Genomic DNA, 27784 nt, shown 5'->3' with positions numbered 1-27784 from the left:
CCTTACAAACTATTGTGGTTAAAATCAGGAGTCTCTCGACCAAATTGTGAGACTAAACATGGATGCATTTGAATTGATAATATATCAACCAATTTAACACTCGTATTGTATTGTAGTTGTGGTGCTTGTGCACATGCGCAGTCATCGCAGAGCAGCGGCCACGTGACGTTTGCATTTCCCACACTACATTACAATTCACACTAGCGGAAGAAAGCGCTGTCGGCCTCTTCCTCCCTCCCTCTCTCCCTCCGTTCCAGGCTTGCTCACGCTCTCGGCATGGCGGATGGCGAGAGGTCCCCGCTCCTGTCCGATCTGGGCGATGGCGCACCGGGCAGTGGCAACGGCGGCCTATCGCCGGGTGCGGGACCCTACGGTGTGGGCGGCAAGCCGCAAAGTGAGTACCCTCCTCGACGCAGCCATCGCGCTCCCCATCCTCCAACCCGACTAGCACGATGCTAACTGCCAGTTTGGTGACGGAGAACCGGCGAATCGTGCTTGTTTGTATCCCGTGAGAATATATAGGTTGAGACTGTAGCTAGAGGAGAGTGAAATGTTGTTTTGGCTGTATTTTTCCTGTAAGGACCTGAACGCATCGGGGCCACTACACAGCGAACAGCTCTTTTGCAATGGCACTTGAGCTGGTTATTAGCAAGAGAAAATGATCGCTGAGCGACAAATTAGCGACGTATTGTCGCAACGATTATGTTCCGATTCATGTAAAATATATTAGTTGCATTTTATACACTTATTGCCCTTGAGTTTGAATACAATTGAGCTAATTGTGCTGGTTCACTGGTTGGCAACGGCGAGAAACACCTGTTTTGATTGACACCTTCTGCGTCCAATCGAATGGTGGGTAAAAGGCGGGTCCAAGCGTCTTTCTGGCCAGTGAGGGGCCGATGAGGAAGAGGTTGCGTTCAAATGTCAAGTAGCTGTCAATTTATAACCTTCGTCCTCTCATGTTGTCCAACGAATATCAACTAATTTCTAACCAAATTAGCTACCAAAAGCAACAACATTCACTCAACGTCGTTAAATGCAAACAGTCTGAATGCGCGAATCCTTCCTAGCTTTCTAAGACCGTTTTCCGGCTTAAAGCGATTTATAATGCTAGTTAAACGTCAATTTCGCAGCTCATCTTTCAGGCGACTTCGCTATGGTTTATATAGCAAATTCTGGTGGCATTTGAAGAGCTTAGCATCGCACCATAATTAACTTTAATGAGCTATTTCAATGTGTGCAGCGTCTTTGATTGAGCCGTCCTGTCACACGGCGCAGCTCGGTGTCAAGCTCAGCTCTGGCCAATGAGTGCTCGATTACTGAGAACATGTCACATCCATGTAATGTTTAATTTTATTATAAAGGTTCGTCTAATTGGATATTTCAGCATTCAAATATCTCATTTTGATCCAGTTAGTAATATAAAGCAATATTATACGTCATGTCATGTCTGTGTTTTGCTTTTCTACTTTCATTTCTTTCATAACTTTGCTGCTGTGAAATGTAAATTTCTCCAGTGTGAGACTAATAAAGGCAAATCCAAATCCAATCCAATGCATATCACGCCGCTTGATGGGTTTGATTTCCATCCCAGCATTCCAGGAGTGTTTTACTTCCAAAAGCGGCTTTCAGAAAGCAGAACTCGAGACCAAATCTTATTAGCTTGTTAATCATAAGGAGGTCTCTTGTCATGGGAATGTAGACTTGTTTTTTTCCCTTACAGCCCTGTTGCACAAAAACCATTGTTTGGCATTCCTGTTTACTACAATTTATGTAGTTATTTTTTCGAGAACCAATTGGTGGAATTGCATGAAATAAGCCCTTGTATTATGAGCAAAAATGTACCTTTACAAGAATAAAGTTTACATTTTGAGAGAATAAATACTCTGTGCAACTTAACAAGAAGTTGTGGTAATGTACGAGGAATAAGAACGTTTGATTGATTAAAAACAGTGTAATTCTGCTACAACAAAGTTGAAATATTAAAAACACAAAGTATTTCGATGACTTCCGCAGATAAAGTTGTGAAATGGCAAGACTAAATGTCATGTTAAAAAAAATGTAAAAGAAGAGAGGGAGGTAACATTTTATTTCACAAGACCAACCAATCCCCAAAAAAATGTTTATCAGTAATAAGTTGTAATACAAGTAGAATGCTGGTCTGTGTGCAAAATATTAAATGCAGTAAAGTCTCGTTATATTGATATCGGTTATATCGATAGTACTGCTTATTACGATACCATTTCTATGAACGCAAGGAGAAATTTTACATGCCGCAGGATCGGATATATCGATAGTCTGGTTATATCGATATTTTTTCCGACTCCCGAGAATATCCATATAACGAGACTTTACTGTACCAATTACTTCTATGGTGTCAGTTTTATTGTTTTTAATTCAGTAACAAATAGATACTGTACTGATTTTTAAACCCGTGTGGTAAATCACTCCACGTGTAATTTATAATAATAATAACAATAATAACAATACATTACATTTTAAGCGCCTTTCAAAGTTCTAAAGGACTCTTTACAGTCACAACTAAAATACCATCACAAATAGAATACAATAAATAAACTAAAATTATAAATAGAAACAAGAGAGAGAGAGAGTTATACAGAAAATGCAATTTTAAATAGATGGGTTTTGAGATGGGACTTGAAGGTGGGAAGAGAATTGATGTTACGAATGTTGGGAGGAAGTGAACTGGATGAATTTGACAAATTTATCATAATTAAACTGTTTTTATTTTTCCCCCAATTGAGGCTTCCCACCTTTCCCCAGCCCTACGCAGCCGTCGGTACTCCTGGGCGAGGACCCGCCTCCGTACTCCCCGCTCACTTCGCCTGAGAGCGGCAGCGCTCCTGTCATCAGCTGCCGGGTGTGCCAGAGTCTCATCTCAGTGGAAGGAAAAATCCACCAGCACGTGGTCAAGTGCGGCGTTTGCAATGAGGCCACGGTACGTGCCCCTCCTCCCCACCTCCCGCAAGAAAAATCTATGTCGCTAATGCGTCTTACTGGTTTCATTGAGAATAATGTAAAGTCAATTAATCCATCCTGGCTCAGACTGTCGCCATTGTAAAAAGCTTCTTGAAGTGTACTTAATTCAAGTAGTTCAACCTCCTTGACTCATTCACTTCACTACTACTTGTGGGGTAGGGGCGGGGTCTAACTAAAAGCAAAACAAACGAACTGGGTCTGCAGTCATATTGTTGTTTCCTAAACATTATAACTTAAGAATATGAATTCGTTTTTTTTTAAAGTACAGTATTTCTTATTCCATAATTGATTAATTTATCATAACTACCGTAATTTCCGCACTAAAGAGCGCACTTGATTATTAAGCTCACCCAGTACATTTTAAAGAAAAAACATTTTGTACATACATAAACCGCACCTGTCTATAAGCCGCATGTTAATAAAGAAAGATGGTACACAGAAAATAATATACATTAACTTTTCTTTGAAAACATTGCCTGTGATGCGGCATTACGTTAGTAATACAGCCCTAGCAGAGCTGGTGAAAAAAACATGCCGCTAAAAGTGTCTCACTCAATCTCAGTTGGGTTTTATTTAAAGGACAACCGACACCATTTTTTTGTTTCCTAACTGACATCAGAAAAACGTTTTATAGCATCTAAAATACCCAAAACACGCAGGCTGATATTTTTAGTCAAAGGCAAAACACCAATAAAAATGTTAGTGTCCCAAAACGACTTCAAAATGACAACGGAAATGGTGATTTTCAGAAGGTCCCGCCCCCTTGTTCGTGGTGTAACGCCAAGACGTCTTGCCTTGCTCGAGAATCAAAACAATGGCTTCAGATTCGGAGAAGATGCTTTCTTGTTACTCATCCAGTTATGAATATGATTCAAATAGTTCTGAAGAGGAAAGCATAAATGTTGCAATCGATTAAAGGAGTCATATCAATTCGAGCCATCAATGGCATCTGGACTGAAGTGTAGCGTCCCAGAAAATGCAAAAGATGGCCGCCCAAGCTCTGTTGCAAATGGGCTGATTTGTCTGCTGGGAATTTGTGTCAGCGAATATCAAATAGTAGTCTTGGTGCAACACACAATGATTCACCATCGCGTCATTTATGTGTTTTCCTTCTAATTTCGCCATCAACACGAAGTTTTCAGACCAAACAAAGTAACGCAAAATGCATTGTGTGTCGCTTTCTCGGTCAGGGGTGTTCCAAATGTGACGTCACATGGGGATCGTCGTTCTGAAGAGGAAAGCATAAATGTTTGCAATCGATTAAAGAAGTCTCATTTTGAGGCGCCTGGACTGCAATGTAGCATCCCAGAAAATGCAAAAGATGGCGCCCAAGCTCCGATGGAAATTAGCTGATTTTTCTGCTAGAAATTTGTGTCAACTAGTATCAAATAGTAGTCTTGGTGCAACACACAACGATTCACCATTGAGTTATTTATGTTTTTCCTTCTAATTTCGCCATCAACACAAAGTTTTCAGGCCAAACAAAGTACCCAAAATGCATTGTGTGTTGCTCTCTCGGTCCGGGGCGTTCCAGACGTGACGTCACGTCAGGCATCGTCATCAACTCAAAAACAAGACTTCCTGAATATTCAGCGCGAGTCTTAAAAGGTAAAATATAGCTATATGCCGTGTAATCTTTGTAAAATACGCTCCATAGAAGTCATTTGAAGTGATTTTACAAATTATGGACACAACTTGTCCGGAGGCGTCGGTTGTCCTTTAAACATACAGTAAAGTCTCGTTATATCGATATCGGTTATATCGATAGTACTGCTTATTACGATACTATTTCTATGAACGCAAGGAGAAAATTTACATGCCGCAGGATCGGATATATCGATAGTCCGGTTATATCGATATTTTTTCCGACTCCCGAGAATATCGATAGCCTTAAACAGACATAGCCCAGCCTAAGACTCCGCAGTCTAAAAATCCTGCTTTCTCCCAACAGAAATACTGTACAAAATGTTTTTTCTTTCTTGACACATTGTGAAAATAACATTTCACATGTTTAACAATTGAAGCTAAAAAGACCCGTCAAACCACATGGCTCAGCCTGCATATAGGATGCTTGTGATTGTGATGTCCATTTTGAAGTGTCGATTTTTTTTTTTTCCGTGTGCAGCCCATCAAGAATGCGCCGGCGGGGAAGAAGTACGTACGCTGTCCTTGCAACTGCCTGCTCATCTGCAAAGTCACCTCCCAGCGAATTGCGTGTCCGAGGCCCTACTGGTACTTGCATGACACACTCCATGAGGCACTGTGTGTTCGAGGGCTAAAATATTTCTGAAAGAAAGTGACATTATACAGTGCGTGCGTGGATATGTCAGTATGTGAGACAGGCAGAATGACAAGCGGAATTCTTTTTTCTCTATTGGTGTCTTATTGTCTGTGTGTGTGTGTGTTTGCTTGCAGTAAGCGAATAATTAACCTGGGTCCGGTCCATCCCGGTCCAGCCAGTCCTGACCCTCAGCCCGCCGGGGCCCGCGTCTCCTGTGGACATTGCAGCAACACTTTCCTGGTACGCCCCCACTGCATTATCCTTTCTCAAACACTTTGGTTCTCATTTGGTTCGCTTCATTATGTGAGTTAACTTAGCAAATCATAATTTTTCTCCCCAAAATATAAATACCGTATTTTCCGGTCTATAAGGCACACCCCCAATGAATGAAACAAGTCTTCCAAATATAATATATAAATACTGTATTTTCTGCACTGTAAGGCGCACCTGAAAGAAAAGAAGACATCCTGAACTTGCTTGCCAGCCAATTGCAGGCCACACGTAGCCTTTCACTCTCACAAACACACCACACAGTGTTGAAATAACCTACCATGCTTAAATCTGCATTTACACCAAACTATAGAGACTCCCCAGAGGTTACAGACGTTCCACAACTTGCGACGAGATACCATCCGAACGGTCGTTCATGAGGTCTATTTTTTCGTAAGTTGCTTCAGTGCTATATTTTGTATGGAATGTACAGTATATTTAAGGCTTACAGTATATTAGTATGTTTAAAATTTATACAAGTATGTTTAAAGGACAACCGACGTCTCTGGACAAGTTGTGTCCATAATTTGTAAAATGGCTTCAAATGACTTCTACTGAGCATATTTTACAAAGATTCCACCGCATATAGCTATATTTTACCTTTTAAGACTCGCACTGAATATTCCGGAAGTCTTATTTTTGAGTTGGTGACGACTCCTCACCCTACGTCACTAAAGGAATGCCCCTGACCGAAAAAGGACACATTGTAGCAGTCCTTCCATCACATCAATGCATTTTGCTGTACTTTGGTCTGAAAACGTCATGTAGGACCAAAAAGAGGCAGAAGAGGGCGACAAAGCTCCATGTAAGGAATTAATCAGCCTGTGGAAACGGGTTCATTAATTCCTTACACGGCTTTGTCGCCATTTTCTGCCTTTTTTGGGTGCGACAATTCCCACCCCTGATGCCTCAAAATGACACGGAATAAATTATTTAATCGATTGCAAACATGTATGCTTTCTTCTTCAGAACTATTTGAATCCTATTCATAACTGGATGTGTAAGAAGAAAGCATATGCTCCGAATCTGAAGCCATTGTTTTGATTCTCGAGCAAGGCAAGACGTCTTGCCGTGACACCACGAACATGGGGGCGGGACCTTCTGAAACTGGCCACTTCCGGTTTCAAATTCAAGTACTTTTTAGACACTTTAAGTCATTTTTATTGGTGTTTTGCATTTGACTCAAAATATCATACTGCGTGTTTTGGGTATTTTAGATGCTATGAAACGTTTCCCTGATGTCAGTTAGGAAACAAAAAAGTGACGTCGGTTGTCCTTTAAGGCTTGTATAAGTAACCTGTATTGGTTTGTACTGAAAAAGAAGCATTTAATTAAATATATGCTCTATAAAGATATGTATATGTACAACTGGAGAGAATACTACAAAAGTTACTACAAAAATGTTTGTATGTACCGTTGTTCGTAACTTGAATGTTCGTAAGTAGGGGAGTGCCTGTATTTTTGCGTCATCTTACAAACAAACCCAATTGCAATGCAAAAGTGACTACATCCTTGGTGGAGGTAATAAAAAGTCAGACGGCCTGTGCCTGCTTTGGTAGGGAACACAAGTTGTAATCTGCACAGTCGTGTGATCTCTTTGTCACCGATGGGCTGATAAACTTGTCTGTGCTGCACATGCAAATGAAGAACAATTGCTATGTGTACTTGTTCCTCGAACACGTCTACCTCTCTTTTTAGCATTTTCTCCGGATGCCCCCCAGTTGTATAAAGTCTGCTAAACACCATGGTTCCTTCTCATTTACGCAGCAATTTATCGTCCACGAGTCCCCGCGGCTCCTCGAGTCCTTAATTTAACGGCCTCCAAGCTACCGCGAAAAGACCTCTGCCTTTTTTTTTCTCCCTACTGCGTAATTAGCGAGCCAATACTTGCTAACATTTCCACTGACACCAATGAGCATTCATCTCGATCTAAACTGATATAATGCTTCATCATTGAACCGGACTCTTTTAAAAGCCTCATTTTTTTTTACCATGGAAGGTGACAGATTACTCCGCCAATGCAAGCACTGTTAACACAGAAAGTCTGGATGGTTTCTATCTTCATGTGTATATATACTGTACTGCAGATGACACCTTTGTGTCAAAACAACCAGACCGACTTGAAATCATCAAGAAAAGATGCAGTGTAAGGAAAACAAAATTGATTGACGGAATGCTTTGTGCTTGCAGTGGACAGAGTTCACAGATCGCACGTTGGCCAGATGCCCGCATTGCAGGAAAGTGTGAGTAGTTCTTCTTCTTTTTTTCCTTTTCTAGAATTATTTTAGTTGTGTTCCTAATATTGTTGAACTAGCTTTGCTTGTATTATTTTTTTCTTTTTCTCATATATTTGTCTTTATGAAATATTTTAATTTTTTTAAACTCCCAAATATTTTTGTCCATTCCTCACATTTTTTACTTTACCTGTTTTTGTTTTTATGTATTTTTTAATGTTTATCTATTATTTTATATCTAATGTTTTTAAAATAATTTCATATTTGAAGTTTACATTTGTTCTTAATTTTGGTACATTTTTGCCATTTTTATCAATAGTTTGTATTTTTTTTCTAACGTACTCACTGCTAGACATGCAAAAATGTGTCCTCTCCAATGTCAAGGTAATTGTCATTGTCACTGCAATTCCAGGACCTACAGAATATGGAGTTTTTGGACTCCATAAACATTCAATACAGAAAGCTTAGACTCTCTACTTTCATCCGAAAGAAGGGTTCATTCCTAATTATATGGGTCTGGAGTTATATGAGCTTGAAATGAGGGCGGCTGTCCAAAATACAAGTCAATACATACATATTGGTTTTCTATACTCTATATCAGGGGTGTTCACACTTTTTCATCATGCGAGCTACTTTTGAAATAACAAGTCAAAATGATCAACACATTATATTTATTGAGAAATATATCGAGTATTCTTGTAACGTACATATATTGATGTATACCCGCATATGTTGCATAACACAACATAATGATGTCCATTTTTTCCATTACCTGAGTTCACTCTGATAACTGGCAGACGATACAAACGCACTTCGAAAATGTCATCATGAGAAAAAAAGTCCCCCTCCCATTCCATATGAAAAGGATACATTTTTTTCTTCCTACATGTTCCAGCTGCCCCACTTATTTTTATACCATATTTTACGTTTAAGAGGAAAAAAAACGAGTGAAAAATTAGCATGTAACTCATGACTAGCTTGTTAACTTTGCGTTGTATGAGCACGCAGTATACCTAATAATGAGAAGTCATCCGATTGGTTGTCCGGTGTGTCAATCAAGTTAAGGGATGGCTGATAAGCTGACGTCATGTTTTTTTAAACAACTCAACTTTATTTGTATAGCGTCAGTTCATGACAATGTGACATTACCTTGTCATGTGATCTACCAATTGTACCTTGGAGATAAGGCAGGTCGATCGCGATCGATGAATAGAGCACCCCTGCTCTATATTATAGAGCTTAAACAACAGCTGAAGCTGCAACAAAGCACTAACATTGTAAAAGGGAAATGCTGCCCCCATGTGTAAGGGAAAAACTTTATCAACACCCAAGCAAGAAAAAAACAAAACCCGAACAAATTTCGGGATGGCGCTCTACGCCATATTTTCAATTCCCAAATAAATTTGTGAATGGCAGTGAATGAGCTAATTGTCTTTCTCATTTTTTAAAAAAATTTCTGATGTTATTTAATATATTTGTATTTCTCCATCTGTTTTGTCTAATCTTTTTTTTCTATGTGGATTTTACAACTAACATTTCTTATTTTACACATGGCATATGTTAAGTGTGCATTCCAGTAGTCTCGGGGTCTTATAACAGCAACATTATGTGACATTGTGCTGCACTTTTCCTTTTGCAGTGCCTGACGTTTGCAAGTTAATTTGAATGCTCCATTATCTTCAGCCCCATTGAAGAATCTGTCCAATTGTTTTTTTTTTTTTTTTTTTTTTTTCTAAAGGGGGGTATGGGGACGGGGCTGTACTGCCCAAATGTCTGTTTTGCACAGATAAGATCATTGTATTGTTATCCCAGAACAATAACAACCATATTTTTAAATAATAATCATGGAAGAATCAATTTTGCAAAGATCTTCAACTTGATTGTCACCCTCACAGCTCCTCCATTGGTCAGCGGTATCCCAGGAGGCGGAGCTTGTGGTGCTTTCTGCTTTGCTTGCTGTTCTGTATCTCGACTGCTGGTCTGATTGTGAGTAAAATGACGTGGTCATGCCAAAGTGTATGCTACTTTATTTCGATGATGAACTTTGCCTTTCTAAAACGGTGTCTCATCTTAGCAAATTTGGACAAGATATGTTGAGGGAATCTGGTGTTTAATTCCTTATGTTTTTAATATCACAGACGTGGAAAAAAAGTGTTAAAATGGCTGACAGGATGAACAAACAAACAAAAATCAAACAATAAACAAAACGCCATATTTTATTCCAGTCTGACGAGAAAAAGCCCAACAAATGGAAATAGTTGAATGCATTCTTTTTGATTGCCAGCAGAGGCCGCTAAAGGAGCACAAAGGCGCTGATGTGTTGTATCCCCCCCCCCCAGCTCCCATGCTGCTGACGCAATGCAGCTTCCAACTCCACAACTCTAATTGAAATGTGCTTTAAAATCATATCCATAATCGTCACTGTAAGAGCAGAACAGCTGTACTGCGTTTAGTTCCATCATCAAATGGAGTTTTAGTGCTGAGCCTTCCAATTGGACTTGATAAACACACTGAAGTCCCCTTGTGCTCAGTCAAAGTCCTTTTGGAACGAAAAATGCAGCTGAAGTCTGAAAATGTCAACAATGTAGGATTAGTTTGAAGCACCCATGGCAATGACAAAATCATCTAAATTTGAGATAAAAATAAGTCAGACTTTTTTTAACCTGTTTTTTTGGGGGGGCTCCTCTACTCACAACCACAGTACGAAATAGTATTTTTCATTATATAGTGATACCTCGGTTTCCGAACCCCTAGGCTTACAAACGTTTCGGTTTCCGAACGTTAAATTTATGAAAATGTACGGACTATTTTTCAGGATACACACGGAGCGCCACAATAGTGATGTCGTTCACGAACGAGCCCGTTCTCATAAGGAAGTGGCAGCCGACTTTTTTTTGTTCCCTATTCCCCGCCACCAGTCTTCAGTTAAAGCCACATGATTGGTCAAGAACGCATGAAAGAGAAAGGCAGACGACAGAGAGAGAGAAAATGGATAGGAAACAGTGACATTTGGACTTGGTCCAACTTTGATAAACAAACAAAGGCAGAGTGTAGACTGCAAGGTTAAAATATCCCATCAATCAGGCTCCACAAATAACCCGCACAAGTCATCTGTACACTTGATGCAACAAGTTATCAACCCAGCTGAACAGAAGACAATTGATGAGGGACGAGGTGAAATTATCGCAGAGAAAGCACCTACAAGAGATCATTCCTCAAGATGGTGAAAGAAGAAGGCTACGTTCCTCATCAGAATCAGGATCATCTTTATTGCCAAGTATGTAGAACACACAAGGAATTTGTTTCCGGTCAAACACGCTGCACTAGTATCATCATCAAAAAATTGCAAAGCGGCATTATACAGTTCAATTTTGGCTACTGTTCAAAGAGTTAATGGCTTGGGGGAAGAAGCTGTTTAAATGTCTGCTGGATTTGGTGCGCATGGAACGGTAGTGTTTAATACTGATGAAACCGGCCACTCCATTGCATCAAGCCATCAACAACTATCATAAAGGCAAATAAAACTACTTTATTATAAAGTACTGTTCATTTATTTAATTATAATACCATAGCACATTTATTATACAAAATTAAACCTTAAAAGTACACAAAATATACCTTTTTTGTGTACTTTTAAGGCTTAAATAATTAGAAAGTAGAGAATTATGTTTTATGGGGACCTGGAAATGGATTATTCTCATTTTAATAGTTTCCCATGTGAAATTATTTTTTGGGATACACACTTTTCGCCTAACACACTCTGTCTGGGAACCTATTAAGTTCGTAAGCCGAGGTATCACTGTAGCTCGTTTCTATTTTATTTAGACTTTTTATCGGTCGGTTTTAATTGCGTTGAAAGCACGTTTGTTATTTTTCATAATATATGTCAAGTACAAAATTTAAAAAGAATGTCTTTGAAGGACAACTGACACCTAAGATGATGACGTCAACTGAACATGGGCGTCCGTGTGGCACAGTAATCTAAAACAGATGTCCTGTCAGTTTGCTATAAAATCTCCGCCAGCAGGTGGTGCACACAACTCAGTTGTTTAATATAGCATGACTCTTAAAGGACAACCGACACTCCCGACAAGTTGCGTCCATAATTTGTCAAATCACTTCAAATGACTTCTACTGAGCGCATTTTACAAATATTCCACCGCATATAGCTAGATTTTATGTTTTAAAACTTGCGCTGAATATTCATGAAGTCTTGTTGTTTTTGAGTTGATGCCGATGCCAGAAGTGACGTCTCAGCGGGAACGCTCCTGACCGAGAAAGCGACACACAATGCATTTTGCGCTACTTTGTTTGGTCTGAAAACACCATGTTGGTTGCGAAATTAGAAGGAAAACGTCAGGTAACGCGATGGTGAATCGTTGTGTGGCAGCCAATTGCGGTTGTGGGCTAAAGTACACTAAAATTCTCAAATGACCTCCTTCAGTCTGGATGCACATCAATAGCAAATAAATGTCATTAAAGTGACCCGCAAAAGCTTGTGTCTTGTATTCCTTCACAAAGATGAGAATGGACATTTTCGCTATTGTATTTTAGTCGAGGTTGTGGTTTTCGATTCCTGTCTGTATTTAAAAATATATATATATATTCAAATGATGTATTTTTCATTCCAGAATGTTTTTTTAATCCCAATCTTAGTTTCAATTATTTCAATAGTTTTTGTTAACTAACTATAATTGCCCTCGCTCACAGCAGAGGCCGATCTTAAATTTAGCTGTGCTCATGCCAAACAGTTAATTTTTTAATGTACCGTATTTTCTGGTGAATAAGGCGCACCGGAGTGTTAGGCACCGGGGGTCATCTTTTGAAGAAAATGAAGGCTTTTGTGTGCTATGGTATTTAAATGTGTATGTGTTTGTTTGTTCACTTGTTTAATTCATTAACAATCTCGAAAAGGCTATTGACTGGAAATGGTCAGCAATCACCCTAATGTGGCAACTACAAAAACGGACCTTCTTTGTCTTCCTTGCTTAACTTCTTTTGACTTTTTTTTTGGGTGGGGGGGGGTCAGTACGGGCATCTTCATGACATGACACCCTTATCTCTTTAGGCTGGCACGTGGCTGAAGGCTGAAACTTACCCTGGCATCTATGCCTCATGGGCCGTTCTCCTGCTTCTGGTGTTGGTGACTCTGGCGCGGGCCTTCTACTGGGCCTGCATGCGGGTCAGCCAGCCTTTCCAGAGTTTCACATAGACACCCTCAAAGCCTAACTCTTCACTTTCCTCCCAACCATTTCCCAAAATGGCCAGCCCAGTGAATGGCTTTAAAACCACAAGATAAGAAATATTTATTTTACTGTCATGTGGCTACTTGCTGTACACATTTCCTGCCATCTTGCCCGCCCGTCCCAGCTTTGTTATTTTCGCGCCTTGAATGAAGCATTTAGCATTTTCCAAACCAGCGACATTGATGGCTATGCCGCATTTGTGAATCAAAAGGATGAAGGATGCATTTCAAGTGTTTCAACGCGTGCGAAAATTCCCCCCTTCCCAAGCCCCAGAGGATCGACTTTGATCCTCAAAAAATGACGCTAATTGAAAGAATTTTGGAGCATAAACAAAACGGTTGATCCCAAAATTCCGGATTGCGACAGCCTAAAGTTTTCTGAAGCTAGCTAGCAATTTTTACAAGACAAAAAGTGATTCTTGAAGGTCCCAACAGCTTTATTTACTATTACTAAAATAACGCAAAAAGAAAACGTTTTTTTCCATCAACTGTAATAGCTCATCTCTTTCTGAAGTGTAGAGTAGAATCCCCGCTTTCTATCAACACACCACCAAGGGGACCTTAACTTTTTCAAGCTTGGAGAAGAGCTTCCTGATAGGTCACTCGTGAAGGGTGGGCGGAGCTTTTACGAAAGATCTGAATTGTAAAAGACCATAATGGCAATGTCGCTTTTAACTTGTTTACTGTATGTTTTCATGAAAAGGACCTAAAACGGGGACAGCTTCCGCTTTGATGCCATTTATAAAGAGTGTATCCCCATGGTAACTATGATTTTATATATATAAAGATGAATCATTTGCAAAACTCATCTTAATTTAGATTGGAAACATCTCATTTTCGCTGAAGCTTCTCCTTTGCAATCAATTATTTTGAGAAATTGTGATAGTAAGCACGAGTACAAAAAGAGGCGACTGGATTCTTTTATGTTTTTTACAAGACTGTTTAATCGACTTTACCATATTTGTGATTTTTTTTTTTTTAAATGTAATGTAATTTTTATTTGTAAATTTGTTCAGGATGCATCCATGACAAACACGATCTAAATGTGACACAAGTGGGTTCCATTGTGTTTATGAAAAAAATGGCAGGGTGTTAAATCAAAATTGTCTTTCATTGTGTGTTCATCGCGGTTATGTTAATCTTTCTTAACTGCCTGTATGTAAAAGAAAATTACAGTATTTTCCGGTGTGTAAGGCGCACTGGACTATAAGGCGCATCTTCAATGAATGAAAAACTTGATCCAAATATAATACATAAATGTATAAAAGTTTCCAAATATAAGACACACCACATTATAAGGCGCTACAGTAGAGGCTGGGTTACGCACTACTTCTACGGGGAAAATGTATTGGCGAGACTGTGACTCAATATTACATAGGCGATATAGGCGGTCGCCTAGGGCGTCATCTGCTGGAGGGGCGCCGCCACGCCGCCAGTCCCTCCAGTTGGCTGTTGTCATTGAATTGTATTGGGGGCGCCGGGATGTAATCTCGCCTAGGGCACCAAATTGGGTAGAGCCGGCCCTGCATGTAAGGATCATATTTTGGGAAAAAAAAAGAAGGCTTATGGGTGCACCTTATACACCGCAAAATACAGTAATTGCATTGGAGAGGCTTGTTGCCACTTCAATCGATTTTAATTAGTATACAGCCAATCAAGCAAAGAGCAAGATGAATCAGTTCCATTGCCCTTCTATACAAAGATTCCTGGGACATAAAATTATCACATTTTCCATAATCTTTCTATCGCTTTGTGCTCAAGTTCGGCAAAATGAAGGTAGGCTTCGCCGTCAATTGATTTCAATTGTATTACCGTGGTGATTTTCATCAAAATGAGCAGCTCAGATGTGAAATCGTACAAATTTCACCATACTTGCATCGCTATATGTTTAGTTATGATCGTTTAAAAACGGCAATGCTAACTCCCATCATCAACCCTTATGATATAGAACATTGTTGTTGTTTTTTTATGTAAATATTTGTTTTTGCTTTTGTGACAGAAAGTAGTAAGTAAGCCCGGGATGTCCAAAGTCTGTCCTCACGGGCCGCCGTCCAGCCTGTTTTCAAGCTCTCCCAGGAGCAACGCACCTGATTCAAATCATCAGGACCGTTTTGATGCCGCTTCAGGGCGAGCCGGTGATCTGATCATCTGAATCAGGTGTGTTGCAGCAGAGTCAGATGGAAAACAGCTAGGGCAGTGGCCCTCCAGGCATGGAGCTGGACATGCCTGGTGTAAGCCAATCACTCAGAGTTGAGGAATGTGGAAAAGGAACACTAAAATTGTGATCGTTTTTACGTCTGTTACATATTTGTTGATTTATTTATTGTTTGGGGAGGAGCTACTAACCAGATCAACCTGAAAAACACACAAACAAATACATGTTCACAAACACACACCAAGCACCTTACACTGCAATGATTATTCATTTTTACACTCAATTAAATTTTTCGCTGAATTCTCGATGACTGATAGAGAGAATAAGCCTTCATGTTTTATTGATTTTCAATTGTGTTTTTTTAATCTGTTGTCAAATCAGTGCAGTTATTTGGGTTGTGTTTTAATAAACCAGTTAATTGTTTTGCGGCCTGTTTGAGGATCAGTTTGTGATTTACCGATCAAGTGAACCGACAGGCCGGCAAATAAAAATGTGTCAAATGCTAGTGCGGCTTCTTTTTTTCCAAAATGTGTACACATAAAACAGAATTTGTTCAAGAATGGTATGTTGTTAGCACATGAAGCTAACATGACATATAGTAATCCAAAAAGTCATTAGAATTTCTTGGTGTGTCAGCAATGTCTTATATAAGGCATAAAATAATAGTATGACCTTGTTAGCAAAAAATGCTAAAGCAGCCCTCAAAATAACACTCTTTTCCAGATAGTTATGCAATGTACGTTTGTAAAATATTGCTGTGTTGTTAGCTCAAAATGCAAATATTATTCTTTGAAAAACACACCTCTGATGTGTTATCAGTTTTTATAAAAAGCTATTCTGTAGCTTGTTGGCTAAAAAAGCTAACCCAATTCTGTCATCAATGTGCCTGTTTCATAATAATGCATTTCATTTGCTTTTTTGAATGTTGCTGTGCTGATTACCATTTTGTATTTGGGAGCCTTTTACTGTGCGAGTTGCTTGTTCTGTAGCCACAAAGGGACATGTCTTCTTGTGCCGGTCCCAAGTCCGGATAAATACAGAGTGTTGTGTCAGGAAAGGCATCTGACGTAAAAGCTTGGCCAAAACAAACATGCGGATCAAACCTCTAAAGATGGAGGACACTGATTTGTGGCGACCCCTTGAAGGGAAAAGACGAAAGGAAAGGAATAAGAAGATTTCATTTCTAAGCTCCTTTCAAAACTCAAGGTCACTTTACAGTCACAGGATAAGTTTTTCTGTGGGTGAGCAGCGGCTGCCACACGCGCCAGCGTTCACTCAACCCGGAAGTGACTCAAATAGATATTTGCCCATTTGTTAATGCTACACAAATGCTTATTTGACCTTGAAATAGCCTTGTTCATTTTCATAACATCGTTTGCGGAAAAAAAATGCATACATTCTATACCTCAAACATTTTCAGATTTCTGAAATGTAAAGTATTTTTTTGTCCCAGTAACTCTTGGGTTCTTTGAGCATCCTTTTTCCCCTGCCTTCTTGTTTGCCCTTTTTATCTTTTGTCCTACCAGGCTACAAAAGAGATGGTAGGTTTGCCACCAGAAAAGCTTTAAAAGACCACGCGGGTCCCCCGAGAGACACCTGAACCACTGGCGAGTCTTTGTAACCTTCTGAGGACGTCATCGTGTTTTTATGGTACACACACACACACACACACACACACACACACACGTGCGCACGCACGCACACACATACACACGCACATACCCTCCATTGTGACTCACTGCCGGTCTTTTTGTTTATTGTCCTTTTTATTGACTTAATTTTTCACTCGTTTCCTTATGTGGCCTGTGGGTGCAAGTATTTTGTCTTTGTCTTCAAGATGGAGATGGATGACTGTAGCACCCCATTGTGGAGCCACTATATATTCTAGTTAGTAACATGACCTAAGTATACACGGTAGCACCAATTTCAAAACTCATATATAATACATAGTCATATAAAGTCATATAAAATACATTTTCCTTGTTAAAATGAATTAAAATCTCATTAATCTGCTCCTGAAATAAATGAATAATTTTGCTCTGTATTTAATATAGGAAAGTAACACTGTATTTTGTAGAAATAGATATTTTGTATGACAATGTGATGAAATGAAAAGTGTTCCATCAATCCGGTGTGGTTGGGTTTCGATTTGAGTAATTTAATGAACTGTTGTATTAATTGATAAATGACACTTTTAAGAATAGGGCTTTTTTAAATTGACAGTTGATAAAATGCAAGTGATAAAATGATTCAGTTCCTGGTTTGGTCTGTCAGAAAATGTTGGTCGTTGTTTTACAAAGTAAAAGTGTTTTTTTTTTTACTTTGATTCAGAGAATCAGAATCAGAATCATCTTTATTGCCAAGTATGTAGAGCACACAAGGAATTTGTTTCGACACAAAGGTTTACATGGAGGAGCCAAAACAAAACATTGACTAATTTGAGAATCAAGTAGTTGTCGATTAATCATTGCACTTCTGAAGTGAAATATTCATATTTCTGATGTGTGCCTTTGTCAAGTGTAGCCTTGCGAGTGCTCTCAGAAGCTGGTGTTCGGTTGGCCGGTTGGTGTACGTCAGAGGTGTCAAACTAAATTTTTGCCACGGGCCGCATTGTGGTTAAGGTTTCCTCTCGGGGGCGGTTCTGAATATGGGGAAGCCATTAGAATGTTTAATTCCCTCCACATATTACATATAGAATGCACAACAAATAATAATAATAATACATTACATTTTAAAGGACAACCGACGTCTCCGGACAATTTGTGTCCATAATTTGTAAAATGGCTTTAAATGACTTCTACTGAGCGTATTTTACAAAGATTCCACCGCATATAGCTATATTTTATGTTTTAAGACTTGCGCTGAATATTCAGGAAGTCTTGTTTTTGCGTTGGTGACGAGTCCGTACGTGACGTCACTGAAGGAACGCCCCTGACCGAAAAAAAAGGACACATTGTAGCAGTCCTTCCATCACGTCAATGCTTGTTTGGTCTGAAAACCTCGTGTTGCGCCAGAAGAGGGCGTCCAAGCTCCATATAAGGAATTTATCAGCCTGTGGAAACTCAATACACTGTCATGTCTACAAGAGGTCGCCATTTTCTGCCTCTTTTCTGGGACGCTATATTACAGTCCAGGTGCCTCAAAATGGCACGGAATAAATTCTTTACTCAATTGCAAACATGTATGCTTTCCTCTTCAGAACTATTTGAATCATATTCATAACTGGATGTGTAACAAGAAAGCATATTCTCCGAATCTGAAGCCATTGTTTTGATTCTCCAGCAACGCAAGATGTCTTGAACTGGGGGCGGGACCTTCTGAAAATGGCCAATTCGCAGCTCAATTTTTTTGCAGATTTTGGACACTGTCATTTTTATTGGTGTTTTGCATTTGAATAAAAATATCATGCTGCGTGTTTTGCGTATTTTAGATGCTATAAAACGTTTTTCTGATGTCAGGAAACAAAAAAGTGATGTCGGTTGTCCTTGAAGCGTCTTTCAAATCTCTCGAGGACACTTTACGGTCACACACAAGCATAGGTACTATAATAAATAAAATACAATCCCGAATAGAATGCAATAAATAAAATACAATTAGAAATAGAAACGAGAGAGAACTACACAGAAAATGCAATTTTAAATAGGTGGGTTTTGAGATGGGACTTGAAGGTGGGAAGAGAATCGATGTTACGAATGTTGGGAGGAAGTGAATACCAAAGTTTGGGGCCAGAGCAGCTCTGTCACCCATTGTGCTGAGACGGGTAGGGGGGGCACAGAGAGACGGAGGGAGGAAGAGGACCTGAGGGAACGAGAGGGAATAGACAGTTGAAGAAGGTCAGATAGGTATGGGGGGCAAGGTTATGGATAGCTTTAAATGTATAAAGAAGAATTTTAAAGTTGATTCTATATGGATGAATGAACCCATGAATGAACCCATGTACGCCGAGCGTGTTAATATGGACGCAGATAAATTCATTTTCAAAAGCATTCACCTTGTTTCTTGCGACATTGATTATTGTTAATTATAGAGTATATAATTGTTATTGTTAATTATATACTCTGTTTGAACCAATTTAATAATCTGTTTTGATCTTTTTTTTTTTAATGAATGTCTGTGTTCATATGAACACGCTTGGCGTAAAGCGGTGAATGAATAACCAGTCAAAAATAATGACTGTGATTGTGGTTTACATGGGACAATTTGAAATTCAGGTTCAGACTTTAGCAAGCATCTAATTTGGATTGGATTGGATTGGATATGCCTTTATTAGTCTCACAGTGGAGAAATTTTACACATTTGATTTGGTTTCGCGGGCCGAATAAAATGATGTAGTGGGCGAGATTTGGGCCCCCGGGCCTTGACTTTGACACCCATGGTGTACATGCAACTATGAATGTGAGATGTGAACAACACCATTTCTTAGAAGCATTTTGTATTAACGTTCCATTGCCTGAGTAGTCAAATATGAATGTTTTCTGCAAAAGTCTTCGACAAGAATGAAAGTCAAGGACTTCATTTCTGTCTTTCTTATGTCTGCTTCCTCAACTCTGCTCTCCATTCGAGTTCTGAAGCGCTAGTGTCATTTTTTCTCACATGCACACGTAACAGCCTCCAGGCGGCTAAGACGCTAACTTGATTTGACCCTTAAGACCCGTTGCGGTGTGGCCCTCATCTGCTGCAATACCATCATCCGCTTCCACACACGCATATGCACGCACACATGCACACACAGGGCATAGTGTGCTATGTTCATACATACATAGAGGAAAAGGCAAACGACACAGGATGAGAGCTGCGTGTGCATGTGTACATGATAGGATTGAGATGAAGGGCGGATGAGGATGAGTACAGAGAGCGCAAGGCTAAGCACCAGATTAAATCGAGCTCTTGTCAGCCATAAAACAAACCCTTCTTTTAGCACAGGATCAAATCCAGACTTAACCCTACAGACGCACACACGCACGCACCATCACACACGCACACACACACACACACACACACACACACACACACACACACACACACACACACACACACACTGCCAGTTTGTCACAGTTGCACTAATAACATTGACTGAGGGAGACAAGAATTGTTTCAGGATGTCACCTCAGACCTTAGTCCTGTAATTCCCACAATTCCTTTCTTGCTGAATTAGCTTTAAGAAAAAGATGCAAGGAGAGGTGGGCAGAAATAGTTTTTTGAAGGACCTACACATATTGACGATACAAGAATTGAGCATTTAAAAGTCATTAGAATGTCTTGGTGTATCAGCAATGTCATGTATGAGGCATGGACCAATAGTATGACCTTGTTAGCAAAAAATGCTAACAGAACCCTAAAAAAAACACCCATTTCCATATAGTTACACAATGTGAGTTTGTAAAATATTGCTGTTATTAGCTCAAAATGCAAATATTATTCTTTGAAAAACACACCTCTTATAGATGAAAAGGTTTCTTCAGCCGTCATCTGTACTTTTTTGAAGGTGTCAGACGTTTCGCTTCTTATCCAAGATGCTTCTTCAGCGAACTAAAGTCTTACTGGTAGTATCGGCCCTATATATATATATATATATATATATATATATATATATATATATATATATATATATATATATCCCTAATGTCCAGACATGGTGGCGCCGGACGCTGCTATGTCTGGATATTGGGGATATATATACAGTAAAGTCTCATTATATCGATATTCTCGGGAGTTGGAAAAACTATCGATATAACCGGACTATTGATATATCCGATCATGCGGCATGTAATTTTTCTCTTTGCGTTCATAGAAATAGTACCATAATAAGCAGTACTATCAATATAACCGATATCGATATAACGAGACTTTACTGTATATAGGACCAGTAAGACTTTAGTTCGCTGAAGAAGCATCTTGGATAAGAAGCGAAACGTCCGACACCTTCAAAAAAGTACAGATGACGGCTGAAGAAACCTTTTCATCGATGGAGCACTCCTGCACAACCGAGAGCTTACACAGACACACCTCTTATAGGTGTGTTTTACAATACAATACATACATATTGGTTTAAACAGCGCTTTACCAACAGCTGAAGCTGGAACAAAGTGCTAACAAGGAAAAAAGGGAAATGCCTCCCCCTTGTGGAAAAGAAAAAACATTGCCAGAGGCCATGGACAGCGCTTTATCGGCACTCAAGCATGAAAAAACAAAACCTGAACAAATCCAGGAATGGCGCTCTTCGTCATATTTTCAATTCCCGAATAAATTTGTGAATGGCAGTGAATGTGTGTTGGGTTTTAGTTGTTTTTTTTTTTTTTGGGGGGGGGTAGCGGGGGCGAATGACCCCTGAGCTGCTAAAAGTCAATTCGCCACATCCATAATTTATGTGTGTCTGGCAGACTATGTGTGTTTACACTGGAATTAAAAGGCTCTGGTGTCAGCTAACTAAACTCAGACTACCAATATAAGTTGGTGTATGTGTGTGTGTGTGTGTGTGTGTGTGTGTGTGTGTGTGTGTGTGTGTGTGTGTGTGTGTGTGTGTGTGTGTGTGTGTGTGTGTGTGAGTGTACTTTTTCCTCATACTGTAAAACTATCGTTCATTCTTCTGTCTGTCCAAAATATGCAAGTCATGTGTCACCTTCAGGGACCGTCTAATAATCGCATCTTTTATTTACGCTCCCTGCATTGTGACGTCTCATCCAGGTCAGGTGTTGCCTTAAAAAAATTAAAGGGCATCATTTTCTCTCCATCTGTCTGTTTCTCCATCTCACCTGGTCCATATCGTTGTGGGATACCTGAGAAAAAAAAGTCGGGAGGTGGTTTGGGGGGGGGGGGGGTTAGGGGTGGGGTGTGGGTGTTCCAGGAGGAGATTTTAAGATTGAGCCACAACATCCATCCTTTTCAGTCTTGTCTCACTCGGAAAGCGGACCACCTCCTCATCTTCATTTCATACCTCTTCATTAAGGTAGCTATTTTTTTGCCAACATGTCAATTGCCTTTAATATAATTTTATTGGAGGGGAGACAGCAACCTGATTTTATGCAGTACATTGGGATAGATTTTCAAAATAAGACTCATTACATGTCTGTATTTTTTTCTTCCACAGATGCAATGCACAGCCTCACTCGGTTATTGTGCCTCACCTTACTGGAGTCGAAGTAAGTATCTGATGCGTAATTTTAACATGTATAACTATTTTTTTTTAATGGCATTCCACAAAAACACGGTTGTTGTTTTTAAAGATCGGAGTGCATTGATTTCACTTTGAAAAATATTGACAAATGTCTCTAATTGTCTTGTATATACCTATGAAGGTAATGGTCTGACAATTTTCTTCAAATGTTTGTAAAATGAGAACAGAAAATTTCATTGCCTCACGACTTCTCAAAATCCCACTGAGTTGAACCGTTACAATAACCAAATTGAACCAGCGTTGAAATTTTTAGCGCCCCATATATGTGATAACCCACGCGGGTCCGGGGAGAACATGCAAACTCCACACAGGGAGGCCGGACCGGGACGCGAACCGGCGACCTCTGCACTGTGAAGCCGGTGTGCGAAACACTTCCAAACATTAATTTCCCGTAGGAAATCATTAAAAATGAGAATAATCCGTTTACAGGTCCCCATAAAACATAATTTTTCCTACCAAATAAGCATTAAAACTACACAAAATATACCTTATTTTATGTACAATAAATGTGCTATTGTATTATAATTAAAAAAATAAACTGCACAGTATAATAAAGTCGTTTTAGTTACCTTTGTGATGGTCGTTGATGTAGTTGCCTCTTGATGATATCTGAGTGAAGTTGCCGCGATTTCTTGGCGATGATACCCTCACTCACACTGTCCCCTGCTAGCTGCTTTTTGTTAATCCAAATCAACAGGAGTTTTTCAACCTCTTCTATTGCCTGAGACCGTCGCTTAGACAACACAGAAACACCCTTAGACACACATAGCAATAGTTGACATAGCATACTGGTACTGGGACTCTAAGTCACACAAATGCACACCTCGTTCGTGTTTTTTGATGATCTTCTTCTGCTCGACTATTTTTTTTGTGTCCTCTTCGGCTTAACACTAGCCTATGATGGGGTCTTTTTTGGTCCCAAAAAAGCAAAAGTATCCACTCCATAACAAAGCATGTATGCACTGAGTGCTCTCAAAGAAAGTGGGTGTGGAAAAGTAGTCCGGCAGCCACGGTGACGCTGTTCGGCCATGTGGTTTGTTGTTCTTCTGCCGAAAACTAGTCCGCCAGCCATCGTGGCGCTCAGTGAGTTTCCCGAGAACTGGTTCATATGCCAAGATTATATTTCTTGCGAATTTAATGTTCATAAGGCAAACATTTTGTGAGCTAAAGCATTTGTAAACCGAGGTATCGCTGTATTTTCATCAAGGCTTTAAAAACAGATTATATAAGACTCTAAACTGGATCCGATTGCTGAAACTTGTCCTCCCCTAGCAGCCGTGCTTTTTCCCCACTGGGCCTACAAGCCGACGTGGTCGACAGGCTCTCGTCAGGTGCAGCTGTGGCACTTCCTGCTGGAGCTGTTGGGCAGCAGCGGCGGCCAAGGCGACACCATCGGCTGGGCCGGAGAGTGCGGCGAATTTGTCATCCACGACCCCGAGCGGCTGGCCCGGCTGTGGGGTGAGAGGAAGGGAAAGCCACACATGAATTATGACAAGCTGAGTCGGGCGCTAAGGTAAGGCACCCACCTACAGTCTTGTTTTTTCAACATTAATAAAACCACATGCCATAAAAGGGTTTGTTTCCTCATGGCTGTGCCTTTTGCCGCCCAAAAATATGTGCGTCGTCACGGTGACAATGGATGACATCATCATGCCTGTGCTGTATGACGCCATGTGTAGATATTACTACAACAAGCGCATCCTGCACAAGACCAAAGGCAAGCGATTCACATACAAGTTCAACTTCAGCCAACTCGTCTTGGTCAACTTCCACCTGCCGCCATCTTGTCACTGTCTGCCACCATCGTGCCATCAGGTCTTCATTTTCTCTCCTCTCTCTTTGTCTCTATCTATCTATCTATCTATCTATCTATCTATCTATCTATCTATCTATCTATCTATCTATCTATCTATCTATCTATCTATCTATCTATCTATCTATCTATCTATCTATCTATCTATCTATCTATCTATCTATCTATCTATCTATCTATCTATCTATCTATCTCGCTCTCTGTCTTTCTCTCTGTTTCCGTCTGTCTCTCTCTCTGTCTCTCATTCTGTCTCTCTCTGTCTTTCTCTCTGCCTCTCCTTCTCTTTCTGTGATTCTCTCTCTTCCTCACTTTGTCGCTCTCTGTGTGTCTCTTTCTCTATTTCTCTCTCTCTCTCTCTCTCTCTGTCTTTCTCTCTTTCTGTCTGTCTCTTTCTCTCTCTCTCTCTCTCTCTCTCTCTCTCTCTCTCTCTCTCTCTCTCTCTCTCTTACTCGATTTGTCTCTCTGTCTTTCTCTATTTGTCACTCTCTATTTGTCTCTCTCTTTGTGCCCCTGTCTCTCTCTCTCTCTCTCTCTCTGGCTTTCTCTTTTTTTCTCTCTCCCCCCCCCCCCCCCTCTCTCTCTATCTCACTGCATTATTTTAACTCTCCACGTTACTGGTGACTGTTGCACGACCTTGACATGATGCATCGGGAGCTAAAAATATGTTTTAATTTTTTTTTAACCACTGTAGTAACAGAGTGAAACTTTTGACATCAAGACGCACACACATAAAAGAAATCATTTCCGCCCCAAATTATTCTAACATATAGTAACTGATGAACCCCTTGGCCATCAAGATGGGTCTTCCACATCATCCTTCATGCCTCCTTCCATCCATCCTCCAGATGCTGCCGAGCCACCCTATTGGTTTCGCTGTCCTCCCTAACGGGAGCGGGCTTCCGGTGCAGGCATCCCGACTTCCCCTCCAACCATGGTGTCTCCCTCATCATCCTTATACTCCACCATTTGTTCCACAGCCACCATTTATCCAGACACCCTCACCTTACATTACTTGGCGGGACCGCCTCAGTGGCCTGAGACTCGGGAAGCAAACTTCACGAGAGGAGGATGGAGGGCTTTGACACCAGCACCATAAAGTTGTACTGAATTATTTTTGTAGATTTATCATCCTGCTTTCTCCTGAAAACAACAGATCACACTCACAACGTGGAATGTGTGTGCGTGCGTGTGTGTGCGTGCTGCGTGTGAATGAGTGAATGACTGTAAGAGTGAGTGAGACGGGGAGAGTTAAACAAAAGTTATCGCTATCTTTGTGTGTTTTACGACAATAAATACGCATTCCAACATTTTCTTTCGGTTTTGATTTGTAATTTGTTTATATGTAGCGCTCCGGCACGGCAGGGGACAGCAGCTCCTTTCAGGGACACTTGTTGAGGCAGAGATTCACCGAAGAAAGACCTTGACTTTGATTTTTCTTGGGTTGAGATGGAGCCACGATTTCATAGATTAATACAAATTTATCGTCGTCTGTTAATTATGTTTAAACAAGTCTTAATCATAATGTATTTACTTAAAAAGCATCAAGTTTACAAAATCCATATGCTACAGATATCTGATTTCAATAACGAGGACTAAAAAACGTTTATCGAGTATGTTCCCCGCCAAGCCAGTGTTCTTCATAGGCGATCTTTGATAGAAGCGGCAATTTTGGCGCGGAATATTCCAAGTGTTTATGTGTGTGTAAACGACAGAGCGGCAGTTTGTGTCCTTGTTTGTGGATTACAGTAGACGTAACTTTGTTGTTATCGCCGATATAGCTATTTAACATTTTAAAACGACGCTTCGGGGGGAAGTCTGTGGACAACATGCAGCGCAGCATCGCGTGAGTAGTGACGAATGTTTTCCTGACTGCTACTAGACCGAGGTTGCCTCACTTTTTAAATAGTCAACAGTTAAGCAACCAGAATGCCTTTAATATGCCATCAGTATATTTTGATGTTAATATGTTGATTTGGTGTGGGTTATTTTGCCTCTTCGTCAAGCTAACGCCGCCTGTTGTTAAATGTGACGTCACAGGAAACGCGGAAAAGCAACTGCGAGGGCAGGGGTGCTCACACGTTTTCAGTTTGGATTGGATTTGCCTTTATTAGTCACGCAGTGGAGAAATGTACATTTCACGGCAGCAATGATATGAACGAAAAACAAAATACATCAGCTGCTGAAAAGGCAGCCACTCTGGAAAGGCACCATCTCGAAATCAAAAGAACAAAAAACACAAACAAATAATATGACAACGCAAAAACGCAGTCATTCATTCATAAGAACTTTGTGTACCCTCTTTGTTACATGAAGACGAAGCTTCAGCATCCATTGACGAAAAGAGATTGTCTCACATCTCCTGTCCCACGTAAATCCGCTTCGATTTCAAGCCGCGACAGTTCCACATATGCATTGGCACTCCGCTGACGCTCTTCTCATCACGGGCTGTTGATACTTGCACTATGTACAGTTTTTTTTATGAAACAGTTTTGCACATTTACAGTATACAGTTGACATTTTTATTTTACTATGCTTAGAATATCTTGTTTTCTATCCTTTCACCCCCAACCCATCCCTTTTCAAATTGCTGCTGTAGACTGCAAATATAACCTTTGTGGGACAAATAAAGGTTTTCTGATTCTGATAACCGCATATGTTGCACAATATAATTTGGTCAATTTGTTTGACATTCCTGAGTTCACTCTGATTGTGAAAAAATGTCAGTGATACTTTTTCCTTCTTACTTGGTCCAGCTCCCCCACTCATTTTTATACCCTATGTTGCATTTAACTCATTCACTGACATTCACAAATGTATTCGGGAATTGAAAATATGACATTCCCGAATTTGTTCGGATTTTGTTTTTTCATTCTTGAGTGCCGATAAAACACTGGCCATGGCCTCTAGCAATATTTTTTTCTTTTCCACTAGGGGGAGGCATTTCATCTGTTCCATGTTAGCGCTTTGTTCCAACTTCAGCTGTTGTTAACGCGCTATATAAACCAATATGGTCCTCGTGCCTGCCACAATGTAACTAATGACTAGCTTGTTAACTTTGCAAGGCTCAGATTTGTTGTTTGAGCTCGCACAGTGTACCTAATAATGAGATGTCATCTGATTGGTTGTCCGGTGTATCAATCAAGTGAAGTTATGGTTGATCGGCTGACGTCTGGTTCTTTTCCATACAACTCAAATTTATTTGTGTAGGGTCAGTTCATGACAATTTCACATCACCTTGTCACGCGAACTACCAATAGTATCTTGGAGATCGACTGGTCGGTCGCGATCGACGTATTGAGTGCCCCTGTGCTAGGGACTCAACCTGAGGTATCTGTGTAATGTTAAATCTTACATTTTCAATGAGACAATCTCTGAGGCATGACACGTAATGTGTTAATTATATTTTATTACTAATCACAAAAGAAGTTCTGTGCTCAAGGCAAGTTATTGACTTTTTTCTTGTTCTTCTAGATCCTTTTTTCAATCCAAGGTGAAGGACAAGGATGTACAGAAGACAGCCAGTGATGAGAATGTAGCAAAGTAAGTTTTCAAATATTGTTTTGTTTTCCAGGTTGGATTTAGATTAGATTACGTTAGCCTTTATTAGTCTCA

At 40.1% G+C, this 27784-nt stretch overlaps 3 protein-coding genes across 7 annotated transcripts in view; all 3 read left to right on the top strand.

Moving 5' to 3' along the window:
- Positions 1-171: 171 nt before the first annotated feature.
- Positions 172-15690, top strand: pip4p1a (phosphatidylinositol-4,5-bisphosphate 4-phosphatase 1a). Of its 2 annotated transcripts, none has more exons than XM_089008844.1 (7): positions 172-394; positions 2766-2959; positions 5126-5232; positions 5416-5521; positions 7742-7794; positions 9681-9771; positions 12854-15690. In XM_089008844.1, exons 1-7 carry the CDS (start codon positions 277-279, stop codon positions 12995-12997), a joined length of 813 nt encoding a protein of 270 aa, XP_088864970.1. In that variant the 5' UTR covers positions 172-276; the 3' UTR covers positions 12998-15690. The 2 variants fall into 2 exon arrangements, with proteins under 2 accessions (XP_088864970.1, XP_088864971.1); XM_089008845.1 differs by lacking the exon at positions 12854-15690 and adding an exon at positions 10601-12357.
- Positions 15691-22096: 6406 nt separating this feature from the next.
- On the top strand, positions 22097-25425 carry LOC148891699 (ETS domain-containing transcription factor ERF-like). 3 transcript variants are annotated; one of them, XM_089008790.1, is made up of 5 exons: positions 22097-22131; positions 22273-22324; positions 23635-23872; positions 24039-24174; positions 25018-25425. In XM_089008790.1, the coding sequence occupies exons 2-5, from the start codon at positions 22273-22275 to the stop codon at positions 25252-25254; spliced, it is 663 nt and encodes a 220-aa protein (XP_088864916.1). In that variant the 5' UTR covers positions 22097-22131; the 3' UTR covers positions 25255-25425. The 3 variants fall into 3 exon arrangements, with proteins under 3 accessions (XP_088864916.1, XP_088864915.1, XP_088864917.1); XM_089008789.1 differs by having other exon boundaries at positions 22098-22131; positions 23632-23872; XM_089008791.1 differs by lacking the exon at positions 22097-22131 and having other exon boundaries at positions 22258-22324; positions 23970-24174.
- A 416-nt stretch (positions 25426-25841) lies between these two features.
- Positions 25842-27784, top strand: part of lig1 (ligase I, DNA, ATP-dependent) — a 59419-nt gene continuing 57476 nt past the window's right edge. For both annotated transcript variants that reach the window (XM_089008898.1, XM_089008897.1), the window contains exons 1-2: positions 25842-26015; positions 27644-27712. In XM_089008898.1, the coding sequence (XP_088865024.1) occupies positions 25999-26015; positions 27644-27712 (86 nt within the window). In that variant the 5' untranslated portion in view covers positions 25842-25998. The remainder of the gene's footprint in view (positions 26016-27643; positions 27713-27784) is intronic.

Source organism: Hippocampus bargibanti, linkage group LG11, assembly GCF_051943395.1.
Source record: "Hippocampus bargibanti isolate YZ-2025 linkage group LG11, ASM5194339v1, whole genome shotgun sequence".
NCBI lineage: Eukaryota > Metazoa > Chordata > Actinopteri > Syngnathiformes > Syngnathidae > Hippocampus > Hippocampus bargibanti.
This window is presented reverse-complemented; position numbering and strand designations above follow the sequence as displayed.

Bases quoted from the DNA above. Each gene is read 5' to 3' on its own strand.
- pip4p1a (XM_089008844.1), top strand. From the start codon at position 277: ATGGCGGATGGCGAGAGGTCCCCGCTCCTGTCCGATCTGGGCGATGGC. The intron at 5,522-7,741 runs GTACGCCCCCAC...TTGTGCTTGCAG, and splicing joins ATTGCAGCAACACTTTCCTG to TGGACAGAGTTCACAGATCG. The intron at 9,772-12,853 runs GTGAGTAAAATG...TTATCTCTTTAG, and splicing joins TCTCGACTGCTGGTCTGATT to GCTGGCACGTGGCTGAAGGC.
- LOC148891699 (XM_089008791.1), top strand. From the start codon at position 22,273: ATGCAATGCACAGCCTCACTCGGTTATTGTGCCTCACCTTACTGGAGT. The intron at 23,873-23,969 runs GTAAGGCACCCA...TTTGCCGCCCAA, and splicing joins AAGCTGAGTCGGGCGCTAAG to AAATATGTGCGTCGTCACGG. The intron at 24,175-25,017 runs GTCTTCATTTTC...TCCATCCTCCAG, and splicing joins TGCCACCATCGTGCCATCAG to ATGCTGCCGAGCCACCCTAT.